Source organism: Phialemonium atrogriseum, assembly GCF_030411735.1.
Source record: "Phialemonium atrogriseum strain 8032-3 unplaced genomic scaffold QBC33scaffold_1, whole genome shotgun sequence".
NCBI lineage: Eukaryota > Fungi > Ascomycota > Sordariomycetes > Cephalothecales > Cephalothecaceae > Phialemonium > Phialemonium atrogriseum.
In genome coordinates, this window is record NW_026848138.1 from 832,886 (window position 1) to 855,163 (window position 22,278).

Sequence of the window (22,278 nt, forward strand, 5' to 3'; positions counted from 1 at the left end):
TCGCTTCTTGAACCCTTGCAACTTGCCAGGTCCCGGCGTCCCGCTAATGCTCATCGTCGCCATGCGCCCCGTCCCTTTTCCGCACCATTTGCTTCGAGTTAGAAAGCTCTAATTTTATATCGTCAGTCGGTCCCATCCAGTGACAGGCCGTGCTCTTGTCTCTAGGCGCCGGCCAGTTCGACTTATTTGCCAGCACACCCGCCGCCCATGAAGAGTCTCCCCTCAGTCTGCCCCCCTCTCTCCTGCTTCTTCTGCTCCCCGCCACTTCATTTTCCAGCGGCTAAAGCTTGTGGAATAAAGAGTCTGTCTGCAGAAAGCACCTATCTTTAGCTGTGAGGCAAGCGCCGGGCACACCCATTCTTCCGCGCGCGCCGCCCACGACGAGGTGGGTAGACTAGGTGAACTTGTTTGCAGCGACCAGACCGCCTGCCGCCCCCCACCCACCCAATACCTCGCTCTCCACCCCTGCGCCTACAGACTCTCCCAGGGGAGATCTTCTGTGCGACCGTGTAGACTTGGATCCAACTCTCCCCCGTTCTCTCGGCTCCCCGATTCTGTTTCCTGCTTCCAATTGTTCGAAGAAACAGCCCAAGGCGATCCAGCACTGCTTCTCGCCCACTCAAGCATTCCAGATATACACGACTGCCGCCTACACTTTGGACTGTCAAGAGCTAGCTGCTCGAACTCCGAACTGTCGGCGGGGAAGCTTAGCTTGAAGATATCTTCTTGCCCCGGAACGGGTGGCTCATGTGATGGTCGGGGTCTAAACCGCGCTGCCTTAATTCCCAATTTGGTCCGCCGGATGACGTCGGACGGGAAACACATTGATAACTCTGCTACTCGGTATGTTCTATCTTCGTATCCCGTTCTCTCTGTGCGCAGGGGCTAGAGGAGCCCCTGTATCACCTCAAGGTTCTGCCGCTCATAGCCCTTGATTCTTACATGCAGCTAGCCGACTTACACACGAAAGTCGAAGGGACGCGCCCCCGAGGCCGGAGATATTACTGTGGACATGTCCTCGTCCGCGAGGAATCGCGCCCCCTCGAACAAGTCGGTTGTCTCTTCGAGGGGAAGGCCGGAGAAAGTGCAGGACTTCACCATGGAAGAGAATGGGATTGCTCGGTATTTGGAGCCATGCGCCGCGACAGCCTCCATGTTTATTTATGTGCAGGGGAACTCGGTCGTTTGCTGCCATCATGATGCCCTGACGATTGAGAGGAGGTTCTCTAGGCACTCGGGCGAAATCCAATTGCTGGCCGTGGATAACCTGAGCGAGTCTGGCCGCGGCCGGCTGATTGTCAGCTACGATGCTGGGCAGAACGCCATAGTGTGGGACCTGATGACGGGAGAAGAGATCTCCCGGTTCACGCCCTACGACCATCTCACGTGCGCTGCTTGGATGCGGAACGGCAATGTCGCCTTTGGTGAGATATATACATATACCGCATCACTCTCGCGTGGGATAGATTAGCTAACAAGCACCTAGGAACCGCCCAAGGATCAGTTATTCTTTTTGAGCCCACTACGGCGGAGCACATTTCGGCGAGAACTCTTGACCAAATAGCAGTGACTGCTCTTGCTCCAGCGGCAGACAGTCGTGTATTTGCCATGGGGTGTGTGTTTCTGTGGCTGTATAGCTCTCGGTCCCCCTGCTAAATGACGTCTAGATACCAGAATGGATCGTTGCTGATCGCGACGATACAACCAAGATTTACGATTCTGTATAGCCTGAGCACAGCGAGAGGTCCTTCTGCGATCGTGAACCTGGCATGGCATGCCTCTTCGTCTCGGGGGAAGTCGGATATGCTGGCAGTACAGACGCACGACGGCGACCTCCGAGTCTGGAGTGTGTCCAAGAGCTACAGAAGCGACGACCAGGCAAAAGTGGTGAGGATACTGAGGAGGCCGGGGAATAATTATCAGGACGGACCGAACTGGATGGGCTGGTCGAAGAACGGCAGAATCATTCAGTTCTCAGAAAGGTAAGTTCGCGCCTATCCTCCCTGCCCCAGGTCACTGGGATGGAAATTGTCAGTGAGGTTATGTGTTAACCTGGTTTGGCGTGATAGCGAAACTGTCTCGTGGGATGTTCGGACAAAGCATGTCACCCTGGACACTATTCCGACGTTGGAGCACATCCGGGGCCTGGCAGTTTACGGCCCTGCGGCCAGTCTGTTCACGCTGGGAGCAAACAACACAGTCCAGCAGTTCGACTTGAATTCCCCAGCTATGATGGTTATTAACGTTCAGCACCCCGCGAACCTTCTCCCCCCTTCACCACCCATCTCACTCGAGGAGCAAGAAAAGGGGGCGAGTGCTAACACGTCCGAGTCGGAGTCAATCGCGATCCACTTGAATGCCGATGTTTCAGCGGGAAAGCAGGTCGGTATGTCACCGCTCGCAAGGCTTGTCCAAGGCGGCGTGAAGCCCGAGTCTAAGACGGGCCATCGGGCAACCAGCGACATGTCGAGCCGTTCAAGCATCTCCATGTCCTCGAAGAGCTCCAGATCGAAGAGCTCCAGAACTCCCGCGCACCGCTATCCTCCATCGGCAGTGTCTCGGGGTATGACGGAGATTACGCACATCTCTTCTGGCTCATCAATGCTATCATCTGGGACACCCTCCCAAGACCGGCGGGATCGAGACTCCCATTCGACGAGTAGCTCCATTTCTATGACATCCTCCCCAAACCCGTCGCACCGCCATCAGCCCTCGCGCCTGCGCAACGAGGTAGTCCCGAGTCCTGAGGAGAGGGCAGTCAAAGACTTATTCAGGTTTACGCGGAGCCGTCTGACCGACGTGCCCTACAGGCAACTCTACATGAGTAGTGACAATAGCCGCCTGACCAACGGTGATCTTCGGCGGCAGATGCTCAGCACCATCTTCGGGTGGAACAGGGAGGTTGAAGATCTGATTCGAGACGAGATGTCTCGCCATCCCGTTGGATCGACAAGCAGGATCCTGCTTTCCAAATGGCTCGGTGACATGGATGCCGATTCCTTGGCAGCCGGCTCACAGAACATGACTATGGTGGATTGGATGATCCTGGCGCTCAGCGGCATGGGGGAGGCGTCTCAACAGCAGGTTGGACGCGGCTATGTCCAACGACTTCTCAAGTCCGGCGACGTTCATACTGCCGTGACCATCATGATCGGCCTCGGAGACCACATCGACGCCATCGAGATTTACGCCACCCATAAGTATTTCATGGAGGCCCTGATCCTGGCGTGCCTCTTCTTTCCCGCGGTATGGGAGCGTCAAGAGTCCATCATCAGGAAATGGGGTGAATGGGCTATCCAGCATGGCCAGCGACAGTTGGCGATGAGATGGTACGTATCTGAGCGGATCACCGGTCTCGTTATGAGCTACTGATTAACCAACCTGCCCCTTCTCATAGCGTGGCTTGTACCAGCCAGGAGTCTACCGAACCTTGGACGTCGCCCTCGGCTGCCCAGCTTATATTCCAGAGTCTGAACGCATCGATACCCAAGATGCTCAGCCCTCCACTGTCGCCTCCAGATCTGAATCGTGGCCCTCAACGCAGCATGGCGAAGAATGCATCCCTCAAGCTCATCACTTCCTTCTCTGGCGACAACGCTAAATCGTTCCCCCGACCCGATGACGGCCAGACCCCTATTGCGGCTGGCGTGACACCTATCGCCGAGTCTGCAATGTCTCCTGGCGGATTTGAGGATCCTTCAACGGCACTCGTTCGCCCTTCCAAGCGAAGCGCGTTCAACACCCCAGCCTCTGCTCGTCCTGGTCGCAGTCTGCTTCCTTCCATCGGCGAGACCCCGACTGACTCGACCCCGCGCGACTTTCTAACCGGTGCAAAGCAACCCCGTGACCGATCCGTGAACAGGTCGAACCACAGCAGACAGCCATCTATTGACGGTGCTAGTTCCCTTTCGCTCGGGGTGCCAGGGAGGGCCTCCACTGCTAGCCCTGGGATGATGATGGGCTCGCATACGAAGAAGGATCCGCCACTGCCAGCTCCATCCCCGCAGTCTCTCGTGGCCTTGATGGAAGGTCCTGAGAAAAGGAACGGATCTAGGACTCGTATGCCCACAGGCCTCGATTTGCACCTCCCGCAATTCGATGCAGGTGCCGCCGATCTTACGTCCCCTGAACAGTCGGAAGTGTCCTCCACGCGCCATCACTGGCCCTCGAGACGACGAGGCCCCGCATCTGTGAGTAGTTCGGCGACCTCGGCCTCGGCTGCCTCGAGCGTTGCTCGAGGCCATCGTGTATATCATCAAACCACCGGGAAAAGCCTCGACGATTACATTCATAGCCTAGACGCCGCTCAGCATACGCATCATACCCGTGCGACGAGTCGTGGACGTCAGCGCGAGTCTAGTCGACCGCGGAAGGCAAGTTCCGGCGCGAGATCCTATGACCGGGGACGCACTTCATCGCGTAGCGCCTTTACTCCAAAGGGCCCGAAACGATCCCCGACGTCCCCCATCCCCATGTCTCCCGAGGATCTGATCAACCTTTCTACGCCGAAGGTGGACACGAGCGGCGAAGAAGCGCCTGGCCTGTTGATCGATATCTCGCACGACGAGGCCCAGCCGAGCACCGTAAAGAAGGTGAACAGGCAACCCCAGCGCGAGTCATCGAGACCTCGGGTTTCGAGTCGGGCGCAGAGCCGAGAAGGCCGGCACCGGAGCCCGGACAGGCCAGTCCTAACCTCGGATCTTCGTGGGCGAAGCAAGGGTCGTGAGGGCTCTATGCTAAGGTCGCCATCATCGCCACTGCCTCTTTCCGCGAACCCGCTGCATTATGCTGGATCCGAAGACGAGGAAGATCTCAGAAAAGCGATTGAGGCGAAGGAGAAGTTCCGTCGCAGGAATGGCCGGAGCACAAGTCGGGGTGTCCATGATGATCCTACATCGCCCGGCTCCGTGGCGGATAGAGCTCGCGAAAGATCGGAGAGTCGACAGCGTGGGCTCGATGGCAGAAGACGCACAACAACGCCGATGCAGCCTATAAGCGGCCACGCGGGCGACCTGAAGGCGATGAAGGACGAGAGACAGGCCAAGAAGGACGCTGCCCGTGAGCTTGAAGAGCGGCGGAAGTCTCTTGCCCGCCGTCCGTCAGCTCCCCCTATCCTCCACCCCGACGAGCTGCTTCCCACCACAGGTCGGACGCCTCCTCTTGAGGCCTTGGTTGAGCTTCCAAGCACCACAGTCCCGTCCCCGAGGGACCTCCCCACGAAGAGTGAGACGGTTGAGCCGGTCGCGACTCGGGGCACGTACGGAAGCCGGGGACCTCAAATTGGACTTCCTGCCACCCCGAAAGCCATGCGATTAGTGCTCGAATCCAACTCCAGCAAGGAATCCAACGTGCCCGTTCCTCCGATCCCTGCAACGTTCGCTCAGGCATCTCCGCCTCTGCCGAACCACCCTTCCCCCTCGCGGTTTTCTCCGAAGAAACTTGAACCCGAAGCGGAGCCCCGGCCTTCTCTGACCCTGCTGCCCTCGACAGTTTATAGCCCGCCTGCCCGGCAGCCAATTGCCCGTTCTCTGTCTTGCCCTCTCGAAGAAGATGTTGCTCACATGGCCCTCCAAGGTGGACAGTATAGCCGCGGACTCCCTCGCGTGAACTTGATGAGGAAGGGTAGCACGGATTCGAACGCGTCTCCGGCTCCGGAGAACAACAATCGAAGTGGGCGAAGGCCTTCCTACGATGACCAGATCCCACCTCCAACCTCTCCACCTCCGCCGATTCTTCCGGAGCTCCAGCATCTTGTCTCGCCGCCGCCGCCTCCTCCAGCTCCTCTGCCATACCGTGCCGGTGGCAAGCCCGTGGTCTATGGTGGCAAGCCTGTGGTCTATGGTGGCCAGACGCCGGGTGCGATCGAGATTGTGATGGACGACGACCAGCAACCGTCATCGCCGTCGGTTCCTGTGGCAATCCCCGTTAGCGAGGCGATCGTGCCCATCATAGCCCCCCCTGCGCCGCCATCCTCGCGCAACGCTCATCACCGGGGTCGGAGCAGCGTTGACAACAGCATCGCAGGCCGCATCTCCAGGGCCACGGAGCGGATGCGGTCGGCGAGCCGCAGCCGCACCAATACACCGGCCCTGAGCCGCACCAAGTCCCCCGAGATCAGCCCGCCCGCGCCGTATGAGAGCGTCCCGGCCATGAACTTCAACCGCACCGGCCTGCACCAGAGCGAGATGATCTAAGCTGGGAAGCTCGCGTGCACACACACCTCCATCCCTGCAATACACGCCCGTCCTGGATGGTTCCCGCTCCTTTCAAACCGTTTCGATTCGATCTATCAGCACATCTATTCATCAATTGCATTCATCTATTCGATTCTTGCATGGCACTTGGCGTTCAACAATTTGATACCATTCCAACCACTTCCTTGGGCTTGATCGATCCACAATCAAGTGCTCTGACTTGGTCTTTCTATTCACACATCTTTCCACTCCCGTATCTTCTTCCCCGTCAAACTCGACAGGTTATTATAGCAGCATGGACTCCAGGCAACGAGAGAACCATAGGGATAGCACCACAACCTAGATATTTGTATTATTCAAGTCTCTCATTAGACAACTTTATTCACTGGTGGCATTTGGGGTTTTCATTTTTGGACGTCTCCATACCTATCTATCTATATACCTATTTTCGAGCTATTATCTATCGGGTGGGATACCCAGAAAATGTACTCGATGGAAATGACACATGGTGACATGTGAGAGAGGACAAGATTGGCAATGTGCAATGGCAACGGAGTGTCGGTGAAGTTTGTGATGATGGAAAACCCTAGTCTTGCAAAGGACGGAAACAAAATCCCTGAAGGACAGAGCCTAGAGAGGCGGTCGTCTAAGGAAGATACAACGCTGCCTCGCGGCATCCATGTTTATGTTTTGGAGGTGTCGCTGTTTATCACTGCAACTTCTATTGCCAATGATTTATTTGCAAGGCGATGAACTTGTTCTATTTGCTGGTAGCTAATCAAGCAATCCAAAAGTCGGTCCTAAATGAATGCCCCTTGCAGCAATGCTTGCCCGCAACTGTGATGTAGAAACGCAAGAGTAAGAGAGCTTCTACCCAACAGCATCTGCACACAAAGTTAGAGGAAAAAGATGGAAAAAAGGAACAACCCATCTCAGGTAAACGGATGATAGAGAGATTCAAATAGAAGGCAGAAAAAGAAGGATAAAAAATAAAAATAAAAATAAAAAATTGGAGTTGACATCTCCATCTCAACATTCTATTCCAAGCCCCTAGCAATCGTAATCCAGGACGCCATGCGACGGTGAAGATGCCTCTGCAGAGTGGAGCCTCCCTCAAGTGTCATCTTCATTGCTTAGGGCCACGCGCAGCATCCCAGGTTACCCATGGGAGTGGGTGACCACCGCGGCATTCGCCCTGGGCGCTGCTAAGGGGATCTGACGGAGATGGAATAGGGTGGAGAGAAAATCAAGTGCCTTCTAACCAAACTGACCATGACAGCCGAAAATTTACCCTCGTATTTGATCTGATATGACCCAGACAGAATCCGCCCCTCAAAGGCACGTGACACGGTCATTTTGAGCTCCAAGCTCCGATAGCAAGCCAGCATCTCGAACAATCGCAACACATCTGTTCTCGGATCACCATAGCTAGGCGATGGGTAGCTGGTACAACAACCTGGCAGAGGGACACAATGGAATGTTGAACACACGCAAACACCCCGAAGCACCTGCACATGCTAGGTCTGCCTAAGAATCCGCTCTAAACGACACCTACAAACCGAACCACAGCGCAACGGGACGCTATATATCCTCGACATCCTCCACGATGCTCACCACAGCGCCGCACCTCCACATAAGGCGGCCCTCGCCCACAACAGCAGAATTCATCGTAACAACCTGCCCGCCCATGACTCTCGCCCTCCGCCTCCTCCTTCTCGCCGTCTTCCTCGGCCGCCTCCTCCTCGCAACCAGCGTCCTCCTCCTCCTCCACTCCAAATGGGAGCTCTCCCCCTTCGCCTCCACCGCCTCCTCCACCACCACGGCCCCCCCCCCAACCTCCTCCTCCTCCCCACTCGACCTCCTCTCCGCCTCCACGCTCCACCACCTCCTCCACCTGGCCCACGCCTCCGCGGCAGGCCGCCCGCTGGCCCGGCTCGCGGCTGCGACGCCGGCCTGGGCGCTGGGGCCCGCGTGCCTGGCGGCGCTGTACGCGTCGGTGGTCCGCGCGCACGCCACCGAGTCGCTGCTGGTGCTGCGCGGCCTGGGCGTGCAGACCGCCTCGACGGGGGCGACGTACCTGGGGGGCGGGGCGGGGAGCGCGCGGTTCATCCCCACGGAGAAAATTCGGGACGTGCTTATCAACGAGGCGTTTCGGGGGTTTGAGGTTAGGTACTACCTTGTTGTTGTGGTGGAGGGGGAGGAGGATGTTGTTGTTGTTTTCCCTGGGCTGTTGCCTGGGAGGAGGATCGTTGAGACGGTCTGGAGGGGGGTTAGGGGTTGCTTGTATGAGTCGGATGGGGGCGTCAGGAGGTTGGATGAGAAGGGGTGAACTACCAGATGGCCCCGTGTTTTTGTTCTTGTGTGGTCTTCTCGTTTATGTACAGCTATAGATGTATATACACTGCAAAGAGGTTGTGCAGTATCGCCCCTACCAGGCGAATCAAGATGAAGCATCTGCCATCTCCACGGATCCCTCCTCCCCTGCCTCGGCACCGGTGCGAGCATCATTCTTGGCCTCCTTGAGCGCAGTCCGCCAGTTTTTCGTCTTGGACAGCTCCTCGGCGTTCGCGAAGCCCTTGGTCTGGGCCCACTTGTCGTTCATCTCCTCAGGCGACTGCAGCAGCTGCCTCTTGAGAACCGGTATGTATTTCCCCACGTACTTGGCCCCGTTGCCGCCCTCAAACACCCTCTGGCTCCCCGGCCGTTTCCCCGGCCCCGGAACCGAGATCGGGGTCGCGCGGACCGGGCTCACCCGCGTCGAGGCCCAGTCGAGTAGCCTGTTTGCTAGGAGCTCGTCCATCTTCTTTTCTCGCCAGTGCCCCCACAGGTGGTCTATGACACCCGACGATCCGTATAGGTTCAGGGGGCTGTCTTCCCCCAGCCACAACCAGTCCATGGAATCCTTGATTTCACCTTCGAAGAAATCGGTATCGTGGTTTCCCTTCAGCAGTGGGTCATCCAAGTCTGGGAATATGCAGTCCCATAGGACCAAGGGGACCTCATCCGCCATGACGTAGTTTGGTTTCCTCGGGTGCTTCTCCACATCCAGGAGCTCCGATACGATTGATGGCGGCTCGAGGCCCTGGCCAACGGCGAACAGGATGCCGACCATGTGTCTGATCTGGTGCCAGAGGAAGGCAGACCCCCTGACATGGAAATAGTACACCTTAGGGTACGGCGCACCGGGAACCCCGTCGGGCCTGAAGTCCGGTCCGTTCAGAAAGGGGACAGCAGACTGGACATCTTCCACCTCGACAATGTCCGCTTCGAACATTCTCCGCATAAAATTCGTCATCTGTTTCCCCGGATCGACCTTGCAGAAGTTCCTAAAGTCGTGGAGCCCCTCGAAGCTCTTGGCTGCTTCCCGCATCGCTTGGATGTCCAGCCATCCCTCTTTGACCGTCGCCCCGGCCCTGGCAGTCTCCATATTCGAGGGCATGGGCGCAAAGGCCGGCTGGGTGAAGAAGTATCTGTACTGCCGCTCCCTGCAGGAGAACCGCGCGGAAAAGCCCGGCGGTAGGTTTGGACACCAAGCCACTGCTCTTATGTCTGCGGGCAATAGCCTGTTAAGTATTCTGCAGTAGGCAATCTCGTCGGCGACGGGATCCCATGCTGGCTTATCGTCGTCTGCCGCGTCCCCGTCGTCTCTAGGCAGTGGCCGGTTACTCCTGACCCTGATCCCGATGACCTGGCCGAAGGCGCTGACACCTCGATCCGTCCGCCCGCATTTGGAGTATTCCCACGGCCCGAAATCCACCTCGTCCGGCTTGTCTGGCGAGATGAGGCAGCTCTTGGTCAGTGCCTTCCACAATTCCTCCTCGATGGTGGGCACAGAGGCCGAGGTCTGATATTCGAAGCCATTGTAGTTCTTTCCGAGGTAGGCGATCTTCAGCGCAATGAGTCTCGTCGAGTATTTGCTGGGGTCTAGCTTCCGTTTCTTCTTCTGCTTCTTTCCATCTGGGGCTGCAGCATCGGCAATCGCATCAGCCGGCGGAGCTGGCGACGGGCCGCCGAGCGCCGGGTTGCTGGGCTCCACGCGCTTGAGTTCTTCTTCGAGGCACTTGACTCGCTTGACCAGACTCTCCTTGGTCCACCTCTTGTAGTCTCGCGCTTGGTCTGCCATTGCTCTCGGGTTGATGCTGAAGGTTCTAAGGGTCTGTCGATGAGGGTTCCGGGAGGCCAATGACCGCGCACAGTGTTTCGTCGTCACTTCATATGCTCGTCGAATATACTGCGCGGCGTGGCTAAGGTTAGACATGCGTTTCTTCGGTCCTTCGCCCGAGTGCTTCAATTCATGACTGTACGTTTGGTACTCGGAACCCTTTTTTGCGATCGCCTTTCTTTATCGATAAGCCCCACCATGTATCCGTACTTTTGGTCCCTATGTCCAGAAGGTGGCTTGCGCCATTTCATACCTCAAGTTAACACTGGTCACACATAGAATACCCAGCTGATAATTATAATACGATGGAGGCTCACAAAGTTACAGTACTATTATTAGGTGATGCCAAAGTGGGAAAGACTACCCTCCTGTCGTTAGTCTCCCAAAGGCCCAACTCCTGCTCACACGAGCCCCACTGATAAAGCCCTCGAGATAGGAGGATCAGCAAGGGTCGACAGCAGCTCTCCGGCAGAGTCCCTATCACCCTTCTTCGCGACATAGACCAGCCATTTATCTTCGAGATCCGCTCCAGGAAGGCAGAATACCGGCTCGAGGTCTATGACACCTCGAGCCCGGACAACTGGAGGACCCTGCAACCGGATCTTATCGTCATCTGCTATGACATAAGTCAACGGCTGAGCCTCCTAAATCTCCAGAGGACGGTGCGTATCAACGGCACTCATCTAAAGTTCTTACATCCTGACTGTACACCAGTGGATCAAAGAAGTCCGAACGACCTTCTTAAGCGAATCTGTCGTGCCGATCCTTGTCCTAGGTCTCAAGAGAGATTTGAGGTCAGAGGACGATCCGAACGGGGTCATATATCCACAGGAGGCCCATCAGGTTGCCCAGGAAATGAGAGCTGACAAGTACATGGAATGCTCTGCCGTGACAGGGGAGCTGCTAAATATGGTTTTCGAGGACATCTGTGTCACGGCCATGCAGACAACGACCCTAGAAGGCGGCCAGAGCGGTGGCAACTGCTCGTTGATGTGAGTAAGGGGAAACACCGGGGCTCAAGCGCCATTTTCGATGGATGGCATAGCACTCTCGTCGGGACCGGCTTCCCCAATGGGTCCAGGGTCGTCTCGGCCAAGGACCTCGGCGATGATGTCGATAATTGCCTCCTGCTCATCCTCTGAAAACCGCTCCGGCATGTCATCGATGATCGTGCTCAGGACCGCGGTGGAGGAAGGGCGCAGGTTGAGGATCATGAGGACTTCGCCCTTGGCAAGGTCTTGGTTGAGGTTGGCGTCGCTCAGCCTCTCGAGAAGCCGCGAGACCACGGACTGGTCATAATTTTTACTCTGGCCCTGGTTATGAAAGGGGCTCGGGGCTGTCCGTAGGTACTTGAGCACCTGCAAGGCGAATGAGTTTCAACACTTCGGTTGCGCCATACAATCTCATCTCCAAACCCACCTCTGTGACAATGGTGCCGAGATTTCCCGGCGCGCGCCGATTCCTCGCCTTGTGACGTGACTGGTGATTAGCCAGGTGTTCGTACACTTCGTGGTTCGACAACACACTGTTCTGTGCCTCGAGTATTTTCATTTTCCCCTGAGTTTGGCAAGGTGAACCAGACGATCGAAAAGATTGATGACCAATGATAAGTGTTATAAATGCTAGTTCCAAATAGCCCCAATAGAATTCACAAGATGAGTGACGATACTCTAGCGAAAATGAATGTATTGCTCAAGGCATTCAAAGATTGACTTGAAAATGCAATGGGCGGGAAAACGCAGACCGACCGTTATCCAATGAGAGACCCGATAGAATCGAACCGATACAGTGCAAAATGTAAGCCTCCATACTACTCACACCGTGTTCTTTCAATACCCCGAATTCTTCAGCGCAAATGAATTGAAACCGATTTATCCTCGAATCCCAGGGCTGCCAATGGAGCAGGCGGTCATTATACTAACTTTGCAACAGTCTGATACGCCCCATGGCTTTCACTGCCTTAAAACTTCTCGACGTAAGGTCGAATGTCTAGTTCCTGGGTAAAATGAGATCTGGGCTGCGTGTGCAAATACCAGTAACTCTCAGCAATCTGTGTAGATTCTGTCAGCAACATAATGGACAAGTTGGTTTGGTTCTACTTGCCGCGTCGGGGTCAATCTTGCCATCTGGCTTTCCTCCGTTAACCTCATAGTGCTTCGTCCGAGGAATGTCGATAACACCATCGACAATTGTGTGGGCAACATGGATGCCTTGGGGTGCGAATTCCCGAGCGAGCGATTGGCCCAGAGCTCGCACGGCAAACTTGCCTGCTGCCATGTCGCCGAACCTGACGGAGCCCCTCAGCGAGGCTGTGGCGCCAGTGATGATGAGGGTTGGAGGGTGCGGAGAATCATCGACCGACTCTAGAAGTAGCGGTACGACGCGTTTGGCGAAATTAAAGAGTCCATGGCTGAGCTTGACGTTAGCTTTGACCAAACCTTTTATGTCCCCCAGGTGGTGGGGAGAAGCGACTCACGCATTCCCCTCGAGACTGGCACGCAAGTCATCCAACGTGAGATCGAGGAAGCCTTTGCGAGACAGGCCAGCGCCGACGTTGAAGACGGCAGCGGCGAGCTTCTTATCCGGCAGTTCCTTCTTGATTGTCTCGAAGGCCGAAGCAACAGACTTTGGATCGGCCGTGTCGGTGCTAATGCCGATGGCCTGGCCGCCCCCTTGCTTGATCTCGGCAACAATGTCGTTGTAACTTTCCGGCTTGCGGGCCAGGAGAACCACTGGGTACGCCTTGGCAAATCTCAGGGCCACAGATCGACCTGTTCCTGCACCAACGCCTGCCACTACCGCAAAGAACTTTGATGCCATGGCTGTAACTTCTTGGGCCCCGGAGAGGGTGTGTTTGTTGGAGGCACTTGGAGAGACGGGGGATAACTACTAATTCTTTTCTCTATGGATCGATTTAGATGGCGAGGAATGAAACTTCTTATGCTAGCCCATGGGGATGGACGGTCGTCTTTAACGGCAGCCCCGGAGTCTTGAGGAAGTGTGTTTGTCCTGGCGATTAATAATACGCATCCGCGAAGTACCTTGATGACAAACACCCTCAGCACGCAACTTCGAGCTCTGGATCCCTAGAGGGCCACTGCAGGGACTGGTTAAGAGACGACAGATTTCGCAATAATTACACTGCATGATGCGTTCAACTGTAGTTTTGCCTGTGGAATAATCATAGGCCGTTATTGTCTGCGAAATACCTACGACTACTAGGCTATTGTAGCCTAGTAGGTTATGAAGGCAGGTATTCTGCCCGTCTATGTACTGTGGTTGCGTGAAAAAGTTTTACCCCCTGTCAGGTATCGAAAGACGCACTAAATCGACTGGGGATACCTGACCCGCTGGGCAAACTTACCCATTATACCATAGTAGCTACTCGGTGGTCCGTTATCAGAGACGCGCGACAACACGTGACATTACACGTAACCGGGAGGCAATAGGTAGGTATTTACATTGATTGCGGCGGGGACTTACAAGGTTCCATATTCCTCTTCACAGAGTCAGTTTAGAAAAGGACCGGTCGCGCCTTTATTAGAAATAACGTGCTACTGCATCGCTATCAAATTGTCTATACAGTAATATCTTACCCAACATTATTGGCTGTGTTGAGAGATGTCCTCACAATGTCAACGCAAACACCATCACGCATCGCAGTCATACTGGGCACGTCCTCAGGACTGCAACTGCCAATGACCGAGCCGGTATCTCACTCAGAACGCGAAGAGCTGCCGAACCTGGTAACCTCAGATATCTACCCACCACGACTTAGTTCGAGGCCAGATGCACTTTGGAACCTTCACACGCCCTCTCATGGAACGTTAGCCTCAGTCACTCAGGACGTAACGCCTACTGGCTCTCGCGCACGGCCGTCAGCAACTCACCCGCCGCGACCGCCGGCAACTGACCAGCCTCGAAAGCGTGGCCGCCCTGTGGGCTGGAGACTCGGCGCGGGGCCATACTCGGCCAAGACGAGTGTCGCTGGCAACTCTTCCATCCCGCCCCGAAAGAAACCGGTTCAAGCAGGTCCAGCAGCAACACCCAAGCGCAAGGGCCGGCCACCCAAGCAGCGGCGGGCTCCTCGAGCCATTTACGACCAGCTCCGGCCTGAGTACATGCCCTTCCTCTGCGAGTGGGAGGGCTGCCCGGCGGAGCTGCAGAACCTCCAGACTCTGCGCAAACACGTCCTTGCTGTCCACGGGCGAAGTGACGCCTGCCGATGGGGCAAATGCGGCCACAACTTACGGCCACAGAACTTCCCATCCCGTGAGGAGCTTCAAAGGCACGTCGAGGCCGCCCATTTTGTGCCTCTTGCATGGCATGTGGGCGATGGACCGCTGAACACCAACCCGGACGCCGACGTAACACGGTCCATGGGCAACCGAAAACATTTACCAGAGTATCTCTTTGACGATGCAGGACATCAGGTCACCCCGTCCATTATTCACCAGGAGTTTGAGAGCGAGGATGAGCGAAAATTCCGCCGGCGGCGACTACACAGACTTTTGCTTCAGCGGGATCGAAACGCCCCGGAAGAGGAGCCAGGGTCTCCAGTCGAGGAGCATACTAGCATCTTTAGAAGAGTGTGACCCGGAGCAGGCACAAGTTCCACAGCGGACATGTGCACGAGTTAAAGCGATAACAACCTTGCATCCATCCGTATTCCGCACAGATGAGCAGCCGATACTGATGGGATGTGCGGAGTAGGTTCGGATATCACTGTAGGAATATGCCGGGGAGAGGCGGGAGACAGAGGAGGAGCCAGGTAGGGTGGGTAGCCGACGGAATAGCGCGCAATTCAACGTCGGGTACCTTTAGTTATTTGGACTAGGCACCAACCGCCCAAAGCAAGGGCACTTAATCCATGTTTCTGAGGAAGACCGGAGGAAACGGGCATTTAAAGTGACATGCAGATCTCCAATTGGAAGGTCCTGCTAACACCAAGCCGCTAGAGGATGTGGAACGCTCTGTCGGTAGCCCTACAAAGCATCCGGAGGCACAGGTCAACTGTCCAGGTACATGAACATAATACCTACAACGGAGAAGCACACTAGCCACTACAGCACGAACTGACTTTACTGTGTGCGCTAGTCCTGAACTAGTGGTTCTAGATCTGCGCCACCCCTCCCTCCCCACAGCCACCTCGTTGAGCCGATTCCAGGAGGCCCCCGACGAAGGGGGCTGTAAAGTCCCAGGTCCCAGATTCCGGGCCTGGAATTTCTTTGCCACAATGAGGGAAACTCCATAATTAGACCACTGAATGGCCGTTGACCCCCTCTTGTCCTCGTCACTACCTAGTTGGGAGTCGGATATCCGCTGAGGCTGTTAGTGCTTTTGCTGGAACTTGGCAGTGGTCAAGAGCGATCCCCTGCCCCTTTGACCAATGATAGGACCCGCAGCGCGCATAAGTGCCTAAGGCCGCCACTTTATTCGGAGAGTGAGGTGTTACCTGCTTGGTCACCATCACCTCTTCCAAGCGCCAGCCATTCTCCAGCACGACGTCAATTCCCAACATGGCCTCGACCTCATGATCGTGCCGCCTTCAGAATGCCGAAGACACAGAATGCCAATGGCGACAGCCATTTCCCGCAGCGGTTGAAGAATTTCTTCCGCATCAACTCCGGGCCCAAGGACCGAGAGAAGGACCATGCTTCCCCTCTCAAGACCGATACCAAGATTCCCTTCCGGCAGACCAAGTTCTTCAGCGTGGGCCGACTTCGTAGTGCGACTGTCGCCAGCGAAGGAAACCCTCTCGATGAGGCCATGAGCCCGACCGCCCACGCCAATCCCTACTTCGCTCACCAGGGTCAGCCCGGCTTACGGCATCACAACGAAGGCTCCGTCCCGCCGAGTCCTCCCGATACACCGAATCTCAAGATCAAGGGTCCCATAGCCATCGCTGGACAGCCCACCGCTGCCACAAAGGAGGAGTTGGCCAGGAAACTGAGGCGAGTAGCCAGTGCTCCCAATGCACAAGGTCTGTTCTCCAAGTCATCAAAGGCCAGTGGTGAGCGGCCGGCCACCGCCGAGCTCAGCAAAGAGCCGTTGGTCGAGAACAAGGACGCAAATACACTTGGCCTGGTCGAGTCCAAGTCGGATGGATCTCCTTCCAGCAGCTTGGCAGTCCCTGATGCGGATGGCCTTGCTGCGCTCCCTCCGCCAAGCATAAACTCGCTCGCGTTCAGGAGAACCTACAGCTCAAATTCTATCAAGGTCCGCAACGTTGAAGTTGGGCCGCAGAGCTTCGACAAGATCAAGCTCATTGGAAAGGGGGACGTCGGCAAGGTGTATTTGGTTAGAGAAAAGAAGAGCGCCAGGCTATATGCCATGAAAGGTTCGTGGGCCATAAGCCACCAGACCGGGGCGTTAATGGGTCACAACGCTGACAAATCTCAGTCTTGAGCAAGAAGGAGATGATCAAGCGGAACAAGATCAAGAGAGCCCTGGCCGAACAGGAGATCCTTGCCACGAGCAACCATCCGTTTATTGTCACCCTATACCACTCGTTCCAGTCCGAGGATTATCTCTATCTTTGCATGGAGTACTGCAGTGGGGGCGAGTTCTTCAGAGCGCTGCAGACACGTCCGGGAAAGTGTATCCCGGAGGATGACGCGAGATTCTACGCGGCAGAAGTGACTGCTGCATTGGAATATCTACACCTGATGGGCTTCATTTACAGGGATCTGAAGCCAGAAAGTAGGCCACCTCGAGAGACGCGACCACCCGCGCTCCTCAACTAACGAGATGCTAGATATCCTCCTGCACCAGTCAGGTCACATCATGTTGTCAGATTTCGACCTGTCTAAGCAGTCCGATCCCGGCGGTAAACCGACCATGATCGTTGGCAAGAACGGTGCCAGCACATCTTCGCTACCCACCATTGATACGAAATCGTGCATCGCCAACTTCAGGACAAACTCGTTTGTGGGCACGGAAGAATACATCGCCCCTGAAGTGATCAAGGGCAGTGGACACACTAGTGCTGTGGATTGGTGGACCCTGGGCATCTTGATATATGAGATGCTGTACGGCACAACGCCGTTCAAGGGCAAGAACCGTAATGCGACTTTTGCCAACATTCTCAGGGAGGATATCCCATTCCCGGACCACGCTGGGGCTCCGCAGATCTCAAAGTATGTTTACTCCTCACTCTCAGTCTTCTGACCTGTTGGCCTGCTCAAGAACGTGGCTAACTGGTGGGAAAGCCTCTGCAAGTCTCTTATCCGGAAGCTGCTCATCAAGGATGAGAACCGCCGCCTCGGGGCTCGGGCTGGTGCATCGGATATTAAATGCCACCCCTTCTTCCGGACGACACAATGGGCATTGATCCGCCATATGAAGCCCCCGATTGTCCCCAACCAAGGACGAGGCATCGACACGATAAACTTCCGCAACGTTAAGGAGAGCGAAAGCGTCGACTTCAGCCGCTCGAGGCCAATGGCTCTCAAGGGTGTACCTCTCGACAGCGGTTTGGCAACGCCGGGCGGTGAGGTGGTAGATCCATTTGAGGAGTTCAACAGTGTTACCCTCCATCACGAGGGCGAGGACCAGTATAGGAATGGCTATGATTCCTAAAGCTACTCACTGCAACTCTTCCTCAGGGCATTATTCACGACACACTCGGCGATATCCCTTCGCTCATTTAGCAAACGGTGTGGTTATGGCAATCGAGAGGAACGACCGAGGTTCTCGGCCTAAGCTCGTATGTTTTAGTAGCCTCATGCTACTCCCATATATTGGAGTTAAGGGCAAGGCGTTCAGGGCAAAGACGGGGGAAGCTACTCGGGCAACATTATTCTGTACCTTAAATGTCGGTCATCCGTGAAGCAAGTGGGTTTTGCATTCGCCTTGCGGCAGGCGGTCTGGCATTCTTGAGAAATAAATGCCCCGATAACTTGAAAACAGGTCTCTTAACTGGCAAGGAGATCGGTGTGGGTGTGCTATCGAAGCCGGTGAAATAGGACTCGGCCTTCGACAAACACGCAATTTCCGCGACTGTGGTCTTAATACCAGCAGCGTTACATAGTCGTCTGCATCTCCAGAATTAGAACAGTTACGAGCTTCTGGCCCATGACGTTACACTGGGCGGCTGTCGATCATCACAGCGTTCTCTAAACCGGGGAGGCGAATTCGATACTGAAGAGTCTCTTTCGTCCTCTAGCTCGTTATATATAGCGCTTTTGAGGGATTCAGTTGCGGCAGCGGTAGGCAAGGTATTGAGCAGGCATTTGACCGTTAGCCATTAGCTAGCTATCCATGAAAGCTACCAAGAGCAGCCAAAAGGTTCAATTAAAACCGCTATTCCGAGTTCATGTTAGGCCCCGCCAAGCAGGTACCCGCAGCGATCCGTGCAAAACCGACCCCGCGAACCGTCGCGTCTGTCCCGCGCAACCAAATCAACATCGGCAGGAAAGATGGACCAAAGCACATCGAGCGCACTGCTCTCCCAACCAGAGCTCTCGCCTCTGGAGCAGGACGTCCTGGACGAATATGAGCGACTGGCAGAGAACATGAAGAAGGTTTGCTTTTCCGCCGCCTCCTCTCCTTCCCCCCCCCCCCCCCCCCAACTTGTCAAAAACCCCCACCCAAAACGACTACTAACCTTCGGTTTCCCAGCTCGCATCCATGCTCGACAACCTGGCCAGCGCGCCGACGACCGAGATCTTGGACGGGCTGCGCGAGCTGGAGCGCAAGACCAGCCTCGTCTTCACGCTGCTCAAGGCGAGCGTCTACAGCATCGTGCTCCAGCAGGAGATCGACTGGGGCGACCAGGCGGGCGGACAGGGGCACGGGTACGGGCAGTGAGGTGTGTGCGGGCTGGCGGGTGTTGCGCCGGACCGTGGTGCTGCGTTTGCGTGTGCGTGTGTGGGTGTGTGGGTGGGCTTGGTGGAGGCGGGCGGGTTTATGGCCGCCCTCCTCGGCGTTGGATTGGCGTGTCTGCGAACTTCTGGACGGCTCGGTTGGGAAGATGGGGATGGGGGGGAGGAAGGATCCTCGACGTTGAGTGCCTCCTCTGGGAGTGAGGAGGAAGGGAGGCCCATTTGCGATGGACAATTGGCGCCACCAACCGAGCTGGGAGACAGTCTTAAGATAGGATGAGAACTATGTCCAGAGCCTATAGGGGCGGGCTGGGCAAGACCCCAGGCGGCAAGATGATGATACCCATGCAGTAACTTAGAGGAATTGACAAGAATGTCTGATGACGGAAAAAGGTTGCATAGGCCTGTCAGAGGTCTCTATCGAAATGATACACGATGATACAATGGATTAATATACAGCTCCGCCATAGTACACCTTCCGCACATCCACAAGCTTCTTGCCTCGCCCAATCGCGATCTCTTCAGGGTCCGGCTGGTTGACGAGGGCCTTGAAAGTCGCCTTGACGGTGTTCATGGGGTTCCGCGACCGCGGGATCTTGGCTGCAAGATCCCGGATGCCGGCCGCACGGCACATCTCAAATATCCTAGAGGGCACGCGGAGACCGAAACCTAGACCAGAGTTAGGGGCATTCAAGCCTGCGAGAGGGAAGAAGGGGAGAGGGGCTGTTCTTACCCGGTGGGCGAGCAGAGAGTCGCACGACAGAGCCGGAGATCTTCGCCTCCACATTCCCGTAGATGGTGCGCCTCTCGTACCGCGAAATGGGCTGCATGTTGCGGATTGCCGCGAGCTTCGCCTTTTGCACGGCGATGGCGATTTCCACCGATTTGGCACTGCCTAGACCCAACCATCCGTCCTTGTTACCCGCAATAGCCATCACAGAGGCGCTCCTGATCTTGCCTAGACGCGTCTGATTGCTGACGAACCGAAGCAGCAGGGTCTTGACGGTGAAGCTCTTGAGCGCCTTCACGCCCAAGTCGGTCTGCTTCTTCAGGTCCTGGTATTCACCAGCGTCGTCCAGGCCTTCGTCGGCGGGGTCGATGGCGTTCTTGTAGCGGCCGGCGACACCAGGTACCTGGTTGGGCAGCGCCGGTGCCACGGCCGAGTTCGAGCCCTGTCCATTGTCGGTCATGGTGGACCGCTCGAGAAGATAATTCAGCACGTCAATAGAACTAGGTCCGTTCTCCCCCAGGTCGATCCCCATCTCTCCGTCTGTGGCCAATAGATATTCTTGGAGCTGCTTCTCGGCCTTTTTCCTCGCACTCGAGGGCCAATCCTCTTCCGGGACGTCCTTGAGGTTGTCCGTCACGAAGTCCTTTATTGTCTTCGTCTCCATCCCGGCTGGGAAGAACCTTTCAGCCCATTTCACCAAGTCATCGGTGAACTCCTCCATGCCCATGAATCGCGCCCTCGGGTTCGGCGCCGGCTTCGTCTTTGGTCTCTTGTCGATGATGGGCTGGATATTCTTGAAGTCGTCGATGTACGACAGCCGGTAGGGGTCGTCTCGCAGTCGCCCCTGAATAGTCAGGTCCTTCGGATTGATCGCCGCCTCACCGGCTTCGAGGGCCGCCATGTGCTCGGGCGAGTACACCTTCCGCAGCTCTTCTTTTTCCTCGGGTGTGTACTCGGGGAACTTGTCTTTGGCGAAATTTTCGATTTGCTCGGGGGACTGCAGGCCCATCTTCGCGGCGGGGATGCTCTTGAAGCGTGGCCGCCGCCGTGCCTCGAGCGGCGCCGAGCTGTGGAGGTGACGGCATGTCACCGGGGCTGCTCGCGATGCAGCAGGAGTGACTGGTGAAGCTGCCAGGCACCGGGAGAACAACCTCCCAGCAGCTGGGCGTGCTACACTCATCACTTCAGGTGACCGGTGGCTTTACCAAGTCCCAATGGCGTGGTGATTGGGATCCAGGGGCCGATCAAGAATTTACATGAGCTTGCTGGCGATGCACCTCAATTTTTTGGATGGTCCTCTGTCACGCACAGGCTCTTTGGTTGTAATTGTGTAAAATCACGTGATCTGTCATCCAGCATTCCACATGATCTTCCATAGGCGGGTGCTGTAAATCTCGGCCGGGCAGCCGCTTACTTAAGGAATCAGGCGACTCTGCTGCAGCTTTGAAACACCAAGCCCCTTTCTCGACCTGGCCTTCCTCAGCAAATCTTTCACCAAGAGACGCCCATGTCTCAAGCTCCAAACCGGGTCTAGTGTGACGGTACCTGGACCAGATGGTGCGCCTGAATCCAAGCCATTCAGACGTCTGTGGTTTCGACACCCATGGATGGCCGTCTCCACCCACGGCGGCTCCTCGTGCATCACACCGTAGCGATATCTCTCTCCTTGTTTCTGTTCCTCTCCTCCGTCTCCCCCATTTCCCTTGATGCTGTTTTGCGTATTGAAGCGTGTTCAATAGACGTTTAATTTGTCTTTTTTTTCTTTCTTGGCTATCGCCTTGCAGTGCAGGCAAATCCACCCACATTCTCTCATACCCATCGCTGTTCTCTTGTCGCACCCTGCGTCCTCGAAGACCGCCCGCGAAAACTCCGGTTGATCGTCCCTCTAAGTAGGAGCTCGTGGTCGCTCAATCCCGCGAGCTTACTAGCATCTCTCTCTTCGATCTCGTTCCCACGCACAGTCCCGAAAAGTCAAGAAGAAAAACGAAGATGGGCCAATTCGACTGGTTTCGATCCATCGGCGCGACGCCCCAGGCCGTTGCCGTCCTCAACGACCAGCCCATCCTGGTCTACATCCTCCTCGCCGTCCTCGTCACCCTGATCGGCGAGGTCGTCCTCATATGGTTCATCCACTACGCCACAATGAAGCCCGAACAGAAGAAGAAGAAGGTCGACGACAAGAAGAAGCCGCCCGCTAGGAAATAGGCCCTGTTGCTCTGGTGTTCTAGGCTGTGTCTCCGACGGGGTGGCGCATTTTGAGCTTGGGAGGTTTGGGGGAGGAGGTGTGTGTGTGGCTGGGGATGGTCGGGCGTATGTTGGGGGAAGAGCGTTATCGCGTTTGCGCAACCATCGAACAAAGGCCAGCGA

General features: G+C 55.9%; 11 protein-coding genes across 11 annotated transcripts; 7 read left to right on the plus strand and 4 right to left on the minus strand.

Annotated features, from left to right (window-relative positions):
• Positions 1-529: 529 nt before the first annotated feature.
• QBC33DRAFT_583064 (uncharacterized protein) lies at positions 530-6,462 on the plus strand. The gene is made up of 5 exons (XM_060431366.1): positions 530-1,424; positions 1,487-1,613; positions 1,668-1,982; positions 2,070-3,333; positions 3,366-6,462. Exons 1-5 carry the CDS (start codon positions 1,013-1,015, stop codon positions 6,192-6,194), a joined length of 4,947 nt encoding a protein of 1,648 aa, XP_060288596.1. The 5' UTR covers positions 530-1,012; the 3' UTR covers positions 6,195-6,462.
• Positions 6,463-7,496: 1,034 nt separating this feature from the next.
• QBC33DRAFT_583080 (gpi c transferase) lies at positions 7,497-8,579 on the plus strand. The gene has a single exon (XM_060431367.1). It carries the CDS (start codon positions 7,801-7,803, stop codon positions 8,521-8,523), a length of 723 nt encoding a protein of 240 aa, XP_060288597.1. The 5' UTR covers positions 7,497-7,800; the 3' UTR covers positions 8,524-8,579.
• On the minus strand, positions 8,579-10,683 carry QBC33DRAFT_7838 (pseudouridylate synthase). Its single transcript, XM_060433061.1, has one exon. The coding sequence runs from the start codon at positions 10,450-10,452 to the stop codon at positions 8,635-8,637; it is 1,818 nt and encodes a 605-aa protein (XP_060288598.1). The 5' UTR covers positions 10,453-10,683; the 3' UTR covers positions 8,579-8,634.
• QBC33DRAFT_7830 (GTP-binding protein RHO4) lies at positions 10,480-11,513 on the plus strand. The gene is made up of 3 exons (XM_060433060.1): positions 10,480-10,729; positions 10,793-11,018; positions 11,071-11,513. Exons 1-3 carry the CDS (start codon positions 10,662-10,664, stop codon positions 11,350-11,352), a joined length of 576 nt encoding a protein of 191 aa, XP_060288599.1. The 5' UTR covers positions 10,480-10,661; the 3' UTR covers positions 11,353-11,513.
• QBC33DRAFT_443311 (RNA polymerase Rpb4-domain-containing protein) lies at positions 11,373-11,907 on the minus strand (the record flags this gene model as incomplete). Its single annotated transcript, XM_060424216.1, has 2 exons — positions 11,373-11,714; positions 11,776-11,907. The coding sequence occupies 2 exons, from the start codon at positions 11,905-11,907 to the stop codon at positions 11,373-11,375; spliced, it is 474 nt and encodes a 157-aa protein (XP_060288600.1).
• Positions 11,908-12,316: 409 nt separating this feature from the next.
• QBC33DRAFT_443782 (NAD(P)-binding protein) lies at positions 12,317-13,176 on the minus strand (the record flags this gene model as incomplete). Its single annotated transcript, XM_060424239.1, has 3 exons — positions 12,317-12,417; positions 12,456-12,766; positions 12,833-13,176. The coding sequence occupies 3 exons, from the start codon at positions 13,174-13,176 to the stop codon at positions 12,317-12,319; spliced, it is 756 nt and encodes a 251-aa protein (XP_060288601.1).
• Positions 13,177-13,988: 812 nt separating this feature from the next.
• On the plus strand, positions 13,989-14,951 carry QBC33DRAFT_553841 (uncharacterized protein; the record flags this gene model as incomplete). The annotated part of the gene is made up of 1 exon (XM_060429446.1): positions 13,989-14,951. One exon carries the CDS (start codon positions 13,989-13,991, stop codon positions 14,949-14,951), a length of 963 nt encoding a protein of 320 aa, XP_060288602.1.
• Positions 14,952-15,652: 701 nt separating this feature from the next.
• QBC33DRAFT_7878 (kinase-like domain-containing protein) lies at positions 15,653-18,278 on the plus strand. The gene is made up of 4 exons (XM_060433067.1): positions 15,653-16,696; positions 16,759-17,058; positions 17,114-17,495; positions 17,568-18,278. Exons 1-4 carry the CDS (start codon positions 15,910-15,912, stop codon positions 17,935-17,937), a joined length of 1,839 nt encoding a protein of 612 aa, XP_060288603.1. The 5' UTR covers positions 15,653-15,909; the 3' UTR covers positions 17,938-18,278.
• Positions 18,279-18,336: 58 nt separating this feature from the next.
• QBC33DRAFT_7887 (DASH complex subunit Dad3-domain-containing protein) lies at positions 18,337-19,514 on the plus strand. The gene is made up of 2 exons (XM_060433069.1): positions 18,337-18,881; positions 18,979-19,514. Exons 1-2 carry the CDS (start codon positions 18,777-18,779, stop codon positions 19,165-19,167), a joined length of 294 nt encoding a protein of 97 aa, XP_060288604.1. The 5' UTR covers positions 18,337-18,776; the 3' UTR covers positions 19,168-19,514.
• A 48-nt stretch (positions 19,515-19,562) lies between these two features.
• QBC33DRAFT_483386 (ribosomal protein S5, C-terminal domain-containing protein) lies at positions 19,563-21,263 on the minus strand. The gene is made up of 2 exons (XM_060425384.1): positions 19,915-21,263; positions 19,563-19,850 (listed from the first exon to the last, which is right to left on the minus strand). Exons 1-2 carry the CDS (start codon positions 21,089-21,091, stop codon positions 19,630-19,632), a joined length of 1,398 nt encoding a protein of 465 aa, XP_060288605.1. The 5' UTR covers positions 21,092-21,263; the 3' UTR covers positions 19,563-19,629.
• A 637-nt stretch (positions 21,264-21,900) lies between these two features.
• On the plus strand, positions 21,901-22,116 carry QBC33DRAFT_553845 (uncharacterized protein; the record flags this gene model as incomplete). Its single annotated transcript, XM_060429447.1, has 1 exon — positions 21,901-22,116. The coding sequence occupies one exon, from the start codon at positions 21,901-21,903 to the stop codon at positions 22,114-22,116; it is 216 nt and encodes a 71-aa protein (XP_060288606.1).
• Between the last annotated feature and the right edge of the window lie 162 nt (positions 22,117-22,278).

Coding starts and splice junctions, on each gene's coding strand:
- QBC33DRAFT_583064 (XM_060431366.1), top strand. CDS start 1,013: ATGTCCTCGTCCGCGAGGAATCGCGCCCCCTCGAACAAGTCGGTTGTC. Junction 1,425..1,486: donor GAACGGCAATGTCGCCTTTG/GTGAGATATATA, acceptor ACAAGCACCTAG/GAACCGCCCAAGGATCAGTT. Junction 1,614..1,667: donor AGTCGTGTATTTGCCATGGG/GTGTGTGTTTCT, acceptor AATGACGTCTAG/ATACCAGAATGGATCGTTGC.
- QBC33DRAFT_583080 (XM_060431367.1), top strand. CDS start 7,801: ATGCTCACCACAGCGCCGCACCTCCACATAAGGCGGCCCTCGCCCACA.
- QBC33DRAFT_7838 (XM_060433061.1), bottom strand. CDS start 10,452: ATGTCTAACCTTAGCCACGCCGCGCAGTATATTCGACGAGCATATGAA.
- QBC33DRAFT_7830 (XM_060433060.1), top strand. CDS start 10,662: ATGGAGGCTCACAAAGTTACAGTACTATTATTAGGTGATGCCAAAGTG. Junction 10,730..10,792: donor GGAAAGACTACCCTCCTGTC/GTTAGTCTCCCA, acceptor CCCTCGAGATAG/GAGGATCAGCAAGGGTCGAC. Junction 11,019..11,070: donor TCCTAAATCTCCAGAGGACG/GTGCGTATCAAC, acceptor ACTGTACACCAG/TGGATCAAAGAAGTCCGAAC.
- QBC33DRAFT_7878 (XM_060433067.1), top strand. CDS start 15,910: ATGCCGAAGACACAGAATGCCAATGGCGACAGCCATTTCCCGCAGCGG. Junction 16,697..16,758: donor CAGGCTATATGCCATGAAAG/GTTCGTGGGCCA, acceptor GACAAATCTCAG/TCTTGAGCAAGAAGGAGATG. Junction 17,496..17,567: donor GGGGCTCCGCAGATCTCAAA/GTATGTTTACTC, acceptor CTGGTGGGAAAG/CCTCTGCAAGTCTCTTATCC.
- QBC33DRAFT_7887 (XM_060433069.1), top strand. CDS start 18,777: ATGGACCAAAGCACATCGAGCGCACTGCTCTCCCAACCAGAGCTCTCG. Junction 18,882..18,978: donor TGGCAGAGAACATGAAGAAG/GTTTGCTTTTCC, acceptor TCGGTTTCCCAG/CTCGCATCCATGCTCGACAA.
- QBC33DRAFT_483386 (XM_060425384.1), bottom strand. CDS start 21,091: ATGAGTGTAGCACGCCCAGCTGCTGGGAGGTTGTTCTCCCGGTGCCTG. Junction 19,851..19,914: donor ACTCTCTGCTCGCCCACCGG/GTAAGAACAGCC, acceptor ACTCTGGTCTAG/GTTTCGGTCTCCGCGTGCCC.